Here is a 14377-nt window from a genome sequence, read left to right on the forward strand (position 1 = left end):
GTCTGAGGCACAATTCTGTCATATGTTGACTTTGGCAAGGTGTTGTGCCAATAAAATTTCTTGAATTTAATTTAGTTTAACTGATTGGAGGAAGAGTGAGGTGGAATGAGGGAGAAGAGGCGTAAGCAAAATGCAACAGGGTGTCTTTGTGTAGATATAAATTATATGTAAAGATTCTATACTGGCCATTTTCTAAAAGCATTCTCTTGGGAATAGGAATCAAATGTATAAACTATTGTTTATCGGCTTTGAAAAAAAATTACTATGTTGCATTACAGAGATAAGAAGGCAACCAAACAGTAATTGATTACACCTGATCTGTAACTCTCTCAACTTAAATATGCAACTGTTCTAAAATGCAGCCAGCATTGATCACCACTTCACCTTTTGACACTGCAGGACAACAGGCAGGTTTCTGGTAGCCAGCATGTTGAGCTAAGCAGCATTTAGCTCAAAGGACAAAAAATGCCAAGACCCTCCCAACAGGCTAGTTGGAATTTGCTAAATTTAACACACCCTGTCACGCTCACCTGGAAAGAGGAGGGAACAAATACCAGACAGTCAGAAGGGACCTCTGAAGGGCACTAAGCTGCGAAACATTTGATATGGTCTAATAAGTAGCAGTTTTGGTGAATCATCTGTCTACATTTACTTTTAATGAGTCTTTGAAGCTCAAATATGCTTGAAAAAGGAGAAGACTGCTAATTGTCTTGTTATGTTATTTCATACAAATTTCATATGATGTTTCTATTCAGGTAATTAGGTTGAAATGGCATGTTTACAACTGCCAATCAATATCCACTCTGAAATAGCCTGAACTTGAGGTAACTAGAGTTTATATGCATGATCAGTGAAGAGCAGGACAATCACCATGTTTTTCAATATTTTTTCATACTTCAACATCCCTGTTCTTTGTGTTATCCTCTTTTTTTATTTATTTATTTTTTTCTTCCTCAATTGTTGCTTTTGACTTTTAGCTCCATGCCAGTCTGATTTTGAAAGCCACTCCTGGTTCAACACCAGTGACATGCACAGAACATGCCCACAACACATGGCACACATCCTAAGATGTATCCAACGTCAGAAATGAGGACTGTGTGTGTGTCTCCATGCATACAAATGTGAAGGGTGACATTTGTCTTCTCAGTTTCCAACTCAAAAACTATCTCAAATCAAAAAATTGTTACAAAGTGAAGTGAAAAAAGCTTTAAAACATGAACGTGTGATAGTTTAACAGGGACAGTTTGAATACTCAGACCATCATCAGTAATCAAACTTGTCAAACTTAAATTCACAAATGTTCACGGTTATGCTTTTTGCATCTGAAGAGTCTCTCTAGCACTCTGTGTACTAGCGTTTCCTCATTCTTTATAAAATTGTCAAAGGCCTGACCTGAAATGTGTCAGTAGTGTCTGACATTCATTTGCTTATGGTCTCATAAAATACACTTAGGTTGAGATAAATCAGCCTTAGATCCATTAAAACACCTGTGTGGATGAAGACTGGGCAAACAAAACTTGTGAAATCCTTCCTTACTTTGAAATCCAGTTTCATCACACGGATTGTTACTCTATTGTCCAAATAAATAATGGGAAAGCCCAGTCGCTAACACATTTGAGTCAGTGTGTGTGTGTGAGAAGGAGGGGAAGGGGGCAGCTGTTAGAGAGACAGACCTTGAAACAGAAATCCTATAACAGCAAAATGAGTGGACTGAGAGGGATCTCATGACAACAGAGAGGAAAAGAGACATGCAGATCGAGAGAGAGAGAGCGAGTACCCACAGACAGACAGAGGTGTACAGACTGTGTGCGAATCCTATCCTTGCGGAGGGGGCAGGCGATAGGACCCTGGGGAAACCAGAGAACCTAAAAAGCCTTCAGCAGAGTCAAGCTCCCGAAACACAGTGAAGACTTTATGGGAAATTGCAGGTCTAGTCCTTCAAATAAAAACCTATAGGCCTACTTGGTGGTTGTGTTCCTTGTAAAGTGTAAGAAGTTATATATTTATTTTAATTTAATAACTTCTTTAAATTGACATAAGCATCGAAAATAGTAAAGTAAAGCTGAGGGATAGAATTTAAATCCCAATAACATGACAATAACATTTATTTTCCTGGAATTGTCCAATTATTCATTTGTGTTATTCTTATTTATTTATGTACATTTATTGAAACGTACCTCTCTCGAAGGTGTGACTATTTCCTGCTGTGAGAATTCAATTTCCATTCTGCCGCTAGTTGATCTTATTTTGAAACTCACGATCGGAAGTTTTGCACGCGTTAATGCATCCCGTCTTTACGCGGGTGTCTGGCACCCGGTGTGGTGCGCACTGCTCTCTCCATTGCTCTCCAACTCAACGTCAGTCTGTTTGAGACCGTCTGATCGCGCACATACACACACACACACACACGTGGGCACTGACGCGCGCGCGCACACACACAGGCTTGCTCCGTCGGACCCTGGAGGAAAGGAAAGGAGAGCGCTCCTGTTTATTGCCTCCAACTTCTCTCTTTGCTTCTACTTGTATCTTTCTGTCTCCTCTTATCCACCAATGCGAGGATTTTATGACTGTTATCACTGTTATTGTCACTGCTGTCCCGAACTAAGGAAAACCAGTTTAAGGACCAGACGGGAGCATGTAAAATAATCCGCGCGATTGAGCAAACCAAGAAGGAAAAAAATGGATAAACGGAGTTATTCTCTCGTTTTGCCTGCAGCTTTCATCTACTTTGTACTTTTGGGATTTACTGGTGGACAGTTCTTTCCAGGTAAAGTGATTTCTTTGTTTTCTTTGGCAATTTTTAAAATCTCTTACTACATACGTTTTCTGTGTTGTGTGGGATTTGATCATTTCTTTTGAGTTTGAAATTGGCACATCCACGACGTGGTGCATATGGGAATATAACGTTGACATGCACGTGCGTTTCAGCAATATCGGAAGCACCATACAGCTATAAATGTTATATTGTTGTTGTGGTTTATATTGTTAAGTCAGTTTAAGCACATTTTTAGTTGTTGAATGCTTGCGCGCATAAATCTTGATAGGCAAACTGAGCAGAAAATGTCTACATGTCTACAATGTCCATAAATCACTTGTTTATGGAGATATAGCGGGTTTTGCTGACAATGCTGGTCGTTTGGCTTACATTATAATGACCGCTGGCACGAGTTTGTGCCGTCATATCTGTGTCTGCTTCACAGTTCTGATTTGCGCACTGGAGATTTGGTGTGAAGTTTTGGACGCTTCGGGAGGTTTTTTTTTTCTACGAAGCTCCCTGTATGTGTGGAATGCATGCTGTTGAGGGTTTGATTGAGACTTTGATTTTGTTATGTTTTTATGTAGGTTACATTACATTACATGTGAGCTCGCTGGGTGCTTGGAAGCGGTCGGCCTGGTGCGTCTTGGGTCCGTCTGAGCGCAAAGCTGTCTACTGTCTATAAAAGCATTCCCTAATTTTTTTTTTATGCATTTATGAGATTTTTTTTTTTGAGGTGTGCTACAGCAAACAGGCGAGCACGTCATTGTGCAGCGGTGTCGTGGGCAAGCGTGTGCAAGTACTCTCGTAGAAGTCCGTTTCTTTGCAGAACCTACAAAGCTTTTTATTTACAACTTCTACACGCAAATAACTGATCTGATACCTAATTTACACCCTGCGTTCTCAGTTTGCTTCTCAAACCCGCAACTACGCCGATGCCTTAATAGCTATTTCAGTAATATTTCAATATCTCAGTTTCATCTCCCGGAGATGAGGCTTCGGGATCCTCACTCAGTCCGTAGCTGAATCTCTGCACGGCAGCCTGGAGCCAGGACTCCTCTGGCACTTGTTACGCGCCGGAGAGGTTTAGAGAGTTTGCAGGATTTCCAGCCTTTGATCGAATTATGCTTATCAGCCACCAGAAACTGAAGCTTTACAGACAGACAAAACGAGCCGAGCGCCGGATTACAGCAGCTCTAATAAAAAAAAGTTTGGTCCCACATATCCAGCATCATGCCTTGAAAAAACACTAATGTCACAGATTAAATTCAAGATAATATATTGATGAAATCAAAGTGCGCTTATGTAAAAGCTGAAACATTTAATGATTGTTACAACAAATAATGTATTGTCTGAATAAAAGTGCCTTGTGTCATTATAACTCTTGCTAGGATATTAATCTGATGTTTCGCATGATCCATCATTTAAAACCGTCGTGTCTGTCGTTTTAAAATGTTTAATCATCGGAGTATGCCCTGTGCTGTAACTCTGTCAATACCTTACTGTACTTATTAAGTTCAGGCTTTGTACCGGTACCAACAATCTGTTTAAATCAGTAATGTTTTCAGGAGACTGCAGTAGCAGCAGCCTGTCGGCTCTGTGTCCGCCCCTCTCTCGGCACCTTCTGCTTGGTATTCATGACTTGTAAGGCTGCAAAAAGAGGCTACTTTGAAGGGAAGACTGGCTCTAAACACCGAGTTCCCTCTCCGCTTCTGGCTCCGGCTCCGCTGCAGCGCGGTGGAGCAGCCGTACCTCTTTCCGCGCGTAATGGTGCAGCAGAGGAAACCGCTACATTACGCACGACGGTGAAATAAATATTTATATCAATTTGGCCAAATATGTTCGTGGATGTCGGAATCGAGCCCTTAAAGACAATATCTGTGTTTTCAACTCAGCGTACTGATAGAAAAAGACATCTAAAACTTTTTTAAAAAACCCACGTTTAAGAAATGAAACTGAGCTGGTCCTCTATGTAGATTTATAGTAAATATTGCCATACAGCGTCCTCTGCTCATAAGGATGTGGTCAGGTTAATGTTAATAAAGAGAAACCTGCGGAAAACGACTTTCTGACTTTTTGTTACTATATTTCATCGTTTTGCAAATCAGACTTGGAGTTTTGCTGGAATATGCGTGTCGTCATTCTGACATCCACTCTATCAGTACTTGCTCTCAACCAGTTATTTACTTGGGAGTGTGTGTGTGCATATGTTTGCATGTGTGTGTTTGAGAGCAGGCTGAGGAATATGCCGCTGGTCGTTGGTTGCTTTCGTGCCATAAGGGGGCGATATTGGTACATCATTTCTATCCATGGACACACACACACACACACACACACACACACACACACACACACACACACACACACACACACTTGCTCCAATTTTAACTGCTGGGTTTTGTTTTTAGAAAAAAGAAAATTGAAGAAACTCATTCAGATATAATGATAATAGATTGGAAGGCAGTGATGAAGAAAATGTCTCACCCAGAGTCTGTCTGTCTGCCAGTAAGTCAGTCTTACTGACATCTTGTAGAAGTTGTAATCACCTTCTCATCCATCCTCATCTAGAGGTCTGGGTGTGTGGTTGCCCGGCAAGCAGCTCAATTTTCAGATTATGTTGCTCTCGTCACTGTCATCACTTTCACAGAGGCAAAGCTGTGGGTGTGAAACTGATCAATCAATCTGCAGCTGTTTGTGTCCCATCTCACACAAAAGTACATATTGATTTCCTTTATTTATGAAGATTAACTTTTCCTAACCTTAACCAAGCAGAGTTAGTTGCCTAAACGTAACCAAATATTAAAGAAATAGTTTAACATTTTGGGTGTATGCTTATTTTCTTTCTTGCAGAGAGTTAGGTGTACGGTAACTATAGTGCCAGCAACCAGTTAGCTTACATAGCATAAAAATTAGAAACAGACAAACAGCCTGACTCTGTGCAAAGAAAACTATTTGAACAATTGTAGTTGATCTACAGTTGATAGTTCAAAATATGCTCATTTTGGAAAAGCACTGACAAATGATCTCTTTTGTTATTCTTGTATGAGGATTTCGATGACTTACTTACTACTACTAACTGCTAACGTACCCTTTAAAAATGCTTCATTCTTTGGTTTTGCAACAGTTTTATGTTCAACAAAGCAAAGGCATGCGTTACTCAAGGCTGTCCTTTTCATCGCGTGTGTGTGTGTGTGTGTGTGTGTGTGTGTGTGTGCGCACACACTTGGTGCAGCTGTGCTCCTGATCCATGCCTTTGAGCTCCAGTGATCGCTAATTGTTGAACATCCGGTCGAATCTGGAGGTGATGACTAGGGCATTGAGGTGTGTATGTGTGTTTTCAGAGAAACCAATTTACTATTTATATTCCACTTAATTCGATTTCTTTGGCAGTAAGGACAGAACGGGAAAGAGTGAGAGAAAGACAACGAAAGGAGAAAGAGAAAGGCAGTGACCATGTATCACTTTCTCTCTCTCTGTCTCCTTGACTGGTTTGCCCGGTGTGACATGTTTGAGGGACAAGGAGAAGACTTTGGCTTTGATCAAATCAACAATGTTCAATTCCCCAATTATAGAGCCATTTATGTGATTAGTGTAGAGTGTGTGTGTGTGTGTGTGTGTGTGTGTGTGTGTGTGTGTGACAGATTCATACAAACAGAGGAGAATGGAAAGGTGAAGAGAGAAATGGTTTTATTTTAGCAGAAAAAGAGGAGTAGAAATAGCAATGAGAGATTAAAAGGGAAGAGAAAATGAGTGGAGGAGGTGAGAGGGCAAGTAATGTAAGACTTCAAATTGCAGAGGGGGATGGAGACAAGGTCTCCAGGAGGGATAGATGAGAAGAGATAGAGGAGAAGAACTGAGCTTAAGAGAAAAAAGAAAGGAAGCAGGGCGAAGTCTGGGAAAAGAGGTGAACAGGAAGAGGTGAGAACAGAAACAAAGGGAAGAGGAGATACAGTAAAGGAAGATGGTCTTACTTCCTCCCTGAAAAAGAGGGGGAAGTAGGACCAAAGAGAAGGAAAAAGAAGACCAGGGACGAAAAGAGTATTGAAGGGAAGGGACAAAAGAGAGGAGGACCTTGAGTAGGAAGAAACAGGAGGCAAGGATTAAGGGAATACTAAGACAGGAAGGAGAAAGGAGAAGTGAGAAAAAGAAGAGAGCAGATGGAAGGAAAGAGAAGGTGAAAGGAAAAGACTGTGGTAAAAGAGAGAGTATTGTTGTATGTTGCCTCGTTCATCACTCCTGTCTAGACTAGATGAGGTGGAGGAGGAGGAGGAAGAGGAAGAGCAAGGGACGAGTGGTTGGAGGAAATGACAAAGACAAAGGATGACAGCAGGTCAAGAAATGAAAAAAGTGACACTAAGTTGATTATGTTTCACTGTTATCGACTGTCTGAGTGGCTATAATTGTTTCCTCTGCGTTTCCTCTGTGTGTGCGCGTGCGTGTGTATATTTGTGTTAAAGTGTGAGAGAGAGCTTTATGACAGGATGTCTGTCACCTTGTGCCCCACTCTGTTTAGTATGCTGTCCATCCTTCCTCACTATGTGTGTGTCTGCCTAATCCACAGCACTTATTCTATTGGCCTGACTAACTGACAACCTAATAGCAGGGCATGCTGAGTGCCGGGGTGTGCGTGTGCGTGTTAGAGAGAGAGAGAGAGAGAGAGAGAGAGAGAGAGAGAGAGGGGCATTTAGTGAATGCTAAAGTGGGTGGACCTGAAAGTGAAAGAGACTGCAGAGTAAGAGAGACTTTCTGCAGTCAATGATATGCACTTTGAGAGAAAAAGTGTGTGTTTGTGCAACAGTGTGTGAGGTGCAGTATTAGTGCCCGGTTACACCAGAAAGTGGCACAGAGAAACCCATTTGCATGCCCCCACTAAATAAGTGGTGCTGGAAGCTCCTTGACATATGGGCTACTCGAGCTAGCTTCCTCCCAGTAAGCTAGTGGTCTGAAGGTGCCAATATACCCAATCAGAACTGTTTGTCTAATGGTCAGACAGCTTTAAAAAATCTTTAATTCGACATTCACAACCACTTCATGCAGTGACTGGCCAGGTGTGTGTGTGTGTGTGTGGGGAAGTACGCAGGGTTTGACCTTCTCTCTCAAGCTCTTTTTTTCATTCTTTACACAACTACTTCTGTCACTTTGTGTGTTCACTTCAAGTGCAACAGTATGAATACCTTCCAGGAGAGAAAGTCTGATAATGTTTTCACATATTTTAATGTATGATAGCTGACTTTTCATACCACCTTTGAATGTGGTCGTTCGGAACAATTTTGCATTTTGATGTAGTCAGACAACACATTGCCCACGGTTATTGAGTTCCCGCCGATACACCTGACTAAGTCAAGCAGTGCTCAACTGTCAATCATGATGTGAAACCCCCTTTATATACAGACAAATTACACAGTGTTATCAGTGTTTAACAGTAGAAACCATCACCAACATTTTGTGGAGGCATCTGTTTAGTAGGGCTGTGCTATTAATCAAAATTTAATCACGATTTCGATTTTGGCTTCCAACGATTATAAATACAAGTTAATCAAATTAAAACGATTATTGTGTGCATGCAAGGTGTCATGTTTGTAAAATAGATCCCGTCTTCTAACGTATTACCGGATTCATATTTTCCTCAGAGTTTGTATAACTGCATCTCCCGAAGGAACACCATTGTTCAGCATTATGTAAAGTAACAAGGTGTCGTCAACTCAAATACTTCAACCTCTCACCTGCTCTGCTTCACTCTGTATGCGCACACACAGTGTTGCTGTCTTGGCTCTAAGATGCTGTTTAAAGTTAAAGATATTTGATACATAATCATTATTTTTTTAATGATTATGTATCAAATATCTTTAACTTTAAACAGCATTCATTCTTTGGTTTTGCAACAGCTTTATGTTCAACAAAGCAAAGGCATGCGTTAAGCATTTAAAAATTTTAAGTTCAAAATTGTATGTTACTTCCTAAGTCAGTCAATAATTGTGCAACTAATTGTGATTTAAATTAGGACCAAAATAATCGTGATTATGATTTTTGCCATAATTGAGCAGCCCTACTGTTTAGCCTTAATTACCTAAATAAAACGTGGACACTCATACCTACATCATACCTAAATATATATCTTTTCTATGTTCTATAGACAATAAACAATTTCCACTTAATTTAACATTAACCTGAAAGCAAATGAAAACAGAAATAATAATAAAATATATATATATATATATATTTTAATAAATTCAGGCATCAAGGGGTTAATTATATAGCAGTCACAAATGATAAGAACAGTACACCCAAACCTCAGCCTTGGAAGGGCAAAACAGCATCCCAGAAATATTCAGCAGTTGAATGATAGCAGGCATAAATGGGTTGGAAAACGTTGTTGTTTTTATCCTGGGGATGATGTTTTAATTTACTTTGACTCCACCTTCACTAGGAACCGCTTCATCAAATAGTTTTGTGTCACTTTCAAGCCCTCAGGGGTAACAAGAAAGGATTTTTGTACACATGGAGCTAATGGAGCTAATTCTCATACAGGAATCCTTTTAAGAACTTCAATTTAAGTAACATGGCAAGACACCACTGAAGAAGAGGGCACATGCTCAGTGAACCTGCCCTGGTTGGATAAAGGTTGGTATCCTTTTCCAGCGTCTCAAATGGCAAAACAAACTTGGAGACAAATCGTGATTGAGCTGATTAGAATGTCGGTGCTGTAAAACATACACGCCGTGGCACATTAAAAACTTCCTTTCCTCTAATTAAAATAACTGCTGATTAATGCAAGAGGTCTTAACGAAGCTCAACAAGGTTTCAAAGTAATTAATCCATATTTAATAGAAGATGTTAGGCAAGAAAGACTGAGAGGCTGCTTAGTCGGCTGAATCAACAAGCTTGGGATGAGAGGGGGAGGAAAATGATGGGGGAGGGAGGAAAAGAGTGAGAAAGAAAATAAAGGAGGTGCGTGAGACAAATAAGTGTGGGTAGAGTGAGGAAGGTAATATATAGAGCTATGGAGTTTTGCTGGGGGGGATATGAGATGATATCTGAGCATCATTCACTTTATTCGCATAGTGACTAAATTTAATTTATGTCAGACTGTGTGGGAAGTCTTAACTAGAAGATGGATACACAGATGTAGTCATAGCCACTCTCAACTGGTCTTTGAAAAAATATGTAGTATAAAAATCAACGTGCCCAAATCAAACTCTGCAGTAGCAGAATAAATGATAATTCCAGTTTATTATAACTTTGATCTTGGTGTCTTTTATAGTTTTGGCAATTGCTCCAATCAGTACACTGCTAACATATGGGAATGCCAGAGACAACACAGCAAGAAACACAAACAGTCTAACCTGACTGACAAAACATATTAGGGAAAAAATAATAAAGGCAGTAAAATTATTACCCAAACTGTCCATTTTGCAACCTGTTCTCATCTCAGGAGTCATAAATACAAGCTTTGACAAAACCGCGGCTATTGTACGCAAATGTTGATTTAGCGTGTGTATGATACCAGGGCTTTCAAGTTTTATCAAAAGTTTGGAGTGAGATACCGCATGTTAGAGGAGGAGCCACTCAAACATTTGCAGCAGCGGCCCCTCGGCCCCAGCCAATTCTCTCAAGTTTTTACTAGCAGTTTGATTTTACCTATAGTTAATGTCTGAGCTGAACAAAAAAAAAAATATATATATATATATATAAAAATTACGATTATATGAAACTTACAGAAAGAAACTCCAGCAGCTGCTGCCACTGATGATTGGACTCGTCGGGAAAGAGTGGTGTTAACGTAACATTTTGTAAAAATACTGCTCTTATAAACAGGCCACATGTGCAGAAAAACACTAGTTCCTTAAGTGCCTTATTTTTTTATTTCAGCTGATGGCGTTAAGAAACATTAGGCCTAGGCTATATGCTTTGTAAAAAACACACTCCTTGCTGCTGTTATGAATATGATATTAGTTAATAAAGTCTGGGGAGACTGCTTTGTTTGGGGGTGGTAGTGAAAGCAGTATTTCCCATAATTAGCCTTTAATTTGGATTATTATCAACGCAGAATTTTTTTTACTTGGCGTATTTAAAATTCTATTTGATTGAGGAGCTGTATTGAGGAGCATATATTCGTGCAGCACCTCCTCGCTCACTCCCTCTTTCTCCCTATCCTGAACACCGCTACACAAACCTGTCCAAAGTTAGAATATCCCCCCGCGCTGTCATTCTGCTGGAAACACTGGAAAGTACCTAGTAATGTAACGAGTAACGTAACTAGTAACTTTTATCAACCAGTAATAAGTAAAGTAATTATAGAACTTTGTTAAGGACTGATAAGTAACTAGTAATATATTACAATTTTTGAGTAACTTGCCCAACACTGGATATAAATATTTCAAGAGCTATTGGATAGATTGCCACAGCATTTTGTACAGATATTCCTGGATTATAGATGATGTAACCTAATGACCTTGGTGATCCCCTGGAACTTTTCTAGTACTGCTATGAGGTTGATTATATATATATATATATATATATATATATATATATACACAGTGGGTACGGAAAGTATTCAGACCCCTTTAAATTTTTCACTCTTTGTTTCATTGCAGCCATTTTCCAAAAATCAAAAAAGTTCATTTTATTTCTCAGTAATGTACACTCAGCACCCCATCTTGACAGAAAAAAACAGAAATGTAGAAATTTTTGCAAATTTATTAAAAAAGAAAAACTGAAATATCACATGGTCATAAGTATTCAGACCCTTTGCTCAGTATTTAGTAGAAGCACCCTTTTGATCTAATACAGCCATGAGTCGTTTTGGGAAAGATGCAACAAGTTTTTCACATCTGGATTTGGGTATCCTCTGCCATTCCTCCTTGCAGATCCTCTCCAGTTCTGTCAGGTTGGATGGTAAACGTTGGTGGACAGCCATTTTCAGGTCTCTCCAGAGATGCTCAATTGGGTTTAAGTCAGGGCTCTGGCTGGGCCATTCAAGAACAGCCACGGAGTTGTTGTGAAGCCACTCCTTCGTTATTTTAGCGGTGTGCTTAGGGTCATTGTCTTGTTGGAAGGTAAACCTTCGGCCCAGTCTGAGGTCCAGAGCACTCTGGAAAAGGTTTTCGTCCAGGATATCCCTGTACTTGGCCGCATTGATCTTTCCCTCGATTGCAACCAGTCGTCCTGTCCCTGCAGCTGAAAAACACCCCCACAGCATGATGCTGCCACCACCATGCTTCACTGTTGAGACTGTATTGGACAGGTGATGAGCAGTGCCTGGTTTTCTCCACACATACCGCTTAGAATTAAGGCCAAAAAGTTCTATCTTGGTCTCATCAGACCAGAGGATCTTATTTATCACCATCTTGGAGTCCTTCAGGTGTTTTTTAGCAAACTCCATGCGGGCTTTCATGTGTCTTGCACTGAGGAGAGGCTTCCGTCGGGCCACTCTGCCATAAAGCCCCGACTGGTGGATTGCTGCAGTGATGGTTGACTTACTACAACTTTCTCCCATCTCCCGACTGCATCTCTGGAGCTCAGCCACAGTGACCTTTGGGTTCTTCTTTACCTCTCTCACCAAGGCTCTTCTCCCCCGATAGCTCAGTTTGGCCGGACGGCCAGCTCTAGGAAGGGTTCTGGTCGTCCCAAACGTCTTCCATTTGAGGATTATGGAGGCCACTGTGCTCTTAGGAACCTTAAGTGCAGCAGAAATTTTTTTGTAACCTTGGCCAGATCTGTGCCTTGCCACAATTCTGTCTCTGAGCTCTTCAGGCAGTTCCTTTGACCTCATGATTCTCATTTGCTCTGACATGCACTGTGAGCTGTAAGGTCTTATATAGACAGGTGTGTGGCTTTCCTAATCAAGTCCAATCAGTATAATCAAACACAGCTGGACTCAAATGAAGGTGTAGAACCATCTCAAGGATGATCAGAAGAAATAGACAGCACCTGAGTTAAATATGAGTGTCACGGCAAAGGGTCTGAATACTTATGACCATGTGATATTTCAGTTTTTCTTTTTTAATAAATTTGCAAAAATTTCTACATTTCTGTTTTTTTCTGTCAAGATGGGGTGCTGAGTGTACATTACTGAGAAATAAAATGAACTTTTTTGATTTTTGGAAAATGGCTGCAAGGGGTCTGAATACTTTCCGTACCCACTGTATATAAGGTGCACAAAGGACTTTGTTAATCCTCTGACTTTTCTTCTAGCGCCACAAGCAATTCAAAGTTAACTTATCCAAATATAGCCACATATATTGGATGAATTTGCACCACATTTGGTACAGATATTCATTGTTCCTGGACAATGAATCCTACTGACTTTGGTGACTTTGATTAATGACCAAAAAAACATGAAAAAGGAATTTTAACCCTTTCACTTTTAGCTGTACTTGTATTCAAAGCTAATTATGACATTTTAGCATGCGAACACATCTCAGATGGTAACAGCTCAGTTGTGCACCATTTGATTGTAATATAAATAGATTGAGTAAATGAGACAAGGGCAAAGAGGACTGGAGACTGGAGAGGAAGAGACTGGGAATCATAAGAGGAGAATTGGTCGAAGACGACAAAGGGGGAAATAGGAAACAATACAAGATACTGTGTATGTATTGTACTGATGGTGCAGGGCAAAGAATCAGTGTGAGAAGAGTAGAAACATCTCTTGCACATAACTAGTGGAGGAAGAAGGAGAGAGAAGAAAACTGAGAGAATAAAGTTGGGAAAGAAGGAATGAATTAAGAAGGAGAGGTTTGGACAGAGAAAGATGGAAAGAGCACAGCAGACAAAGAAGAGGAAGAGCAAACATCATAATATTTGCCTGGCAGTTGGATTTTGCCTCTCATTATTTACACACACACACACACACACACACACAAACCAGGGAACACACATGCACACACAAAAACTAGGGAACACACACATGTCCTCCCTTGATGCAGCAGTCTGAAGGAGCCAACCATCGTCTAGTTGTTTATGGACTCTCATTGTACGCACACACACACAAATGCACACACTTGCCTAAAATTCTGCTTCCATGTTTTATCGCTTCTTTACCCTTTTTTTAATCTTTCTCTTCATCCCTCCTTGATGTGTGTGTGAGTTTTACCCATCCATCTGTCCATTCGCCGTCTGATCGCTTATTCTGATCATTCTGTACAAATAAATATCCATCGTCTCATTCATTCATCCATTCACCCTCACTTCACCAATCAATGCACCTGTCAATCCACACACATGTGAATATTTTAAGTTATTTCTTTTAGGAATAAGTGCATGTTAACACCACTTGTTAAATTTCTCATGTGCCTTTAGTATGAGTTTATATGTGAGGTGTGTGTGTGTGTGTGTGTGTGTGTAAGCTCAGACTGAATGCTGATTAACAGATAATTGCCTCTGTCATTGCCGGTTACAGGAAATGCTCCCTGGTTAAGTGATACAGTCAGACAGACAGTTAGATAGACAGGTGGATGGACAGATAGACAGAAAAACCATTTCCTCGGCTGGTAAGCATGACAGCGGCTGCTTTACCTGTCACTCAGAGCGAGGGGGGAGAGGCAGGAGGAGTGATGGAAAGAGATAAATAAGTAGAGGAGATTGAGAGGAAAAAAAGGGAGGGAGAGAGGGAGACTCACG

General features: G+C 40.4%; 1 protein-coding gene across 2 annotated transcripts in view; it reads left to right on the top strand.

The window, feature by feature from the left end:
• Nucleotides 1-2355: 2355 nt before the first annotated feature.
• ptprt (protein tyrosine phosphatase receptor type T) overlaps nucleotides 2356-14377 on the top strand; it is a 328330-nt gene continuing 316308 nt past the window's right edge. For both annotated transcript variants that reach the window (XM_038696881.1, XM_038696882.1), the window contains exon 1: nucleotides 2356-2767. In XM_038696881.1, coding sequence (XP_038552809.1) covers nucleotides 2680-2767 — 88 coding nt within the window. In that variant the 5' untranslated portion in view covers nucleotides 2356-2679. The remainder of the gene's footprint in view (nucleotides 2768-14377) is intronic.

Source organism: Micropterus salmoides, unplaced genomic scaffold (genome assembly GCF_014851395.1).
Source record: "Micropterus salmoides isolate LMB-PRFRI ecotype aquatic unplaced genomic scaffold, ASM1485139v1 Ms_hic_scaffold_4, whole genome shotgun sequence".
NCBI lineage: Eukaryota > Metazoa > Chordata > Actinopteri > Centrarchiformes > Centrarchidae > Micropterus > Micropterus salmoides.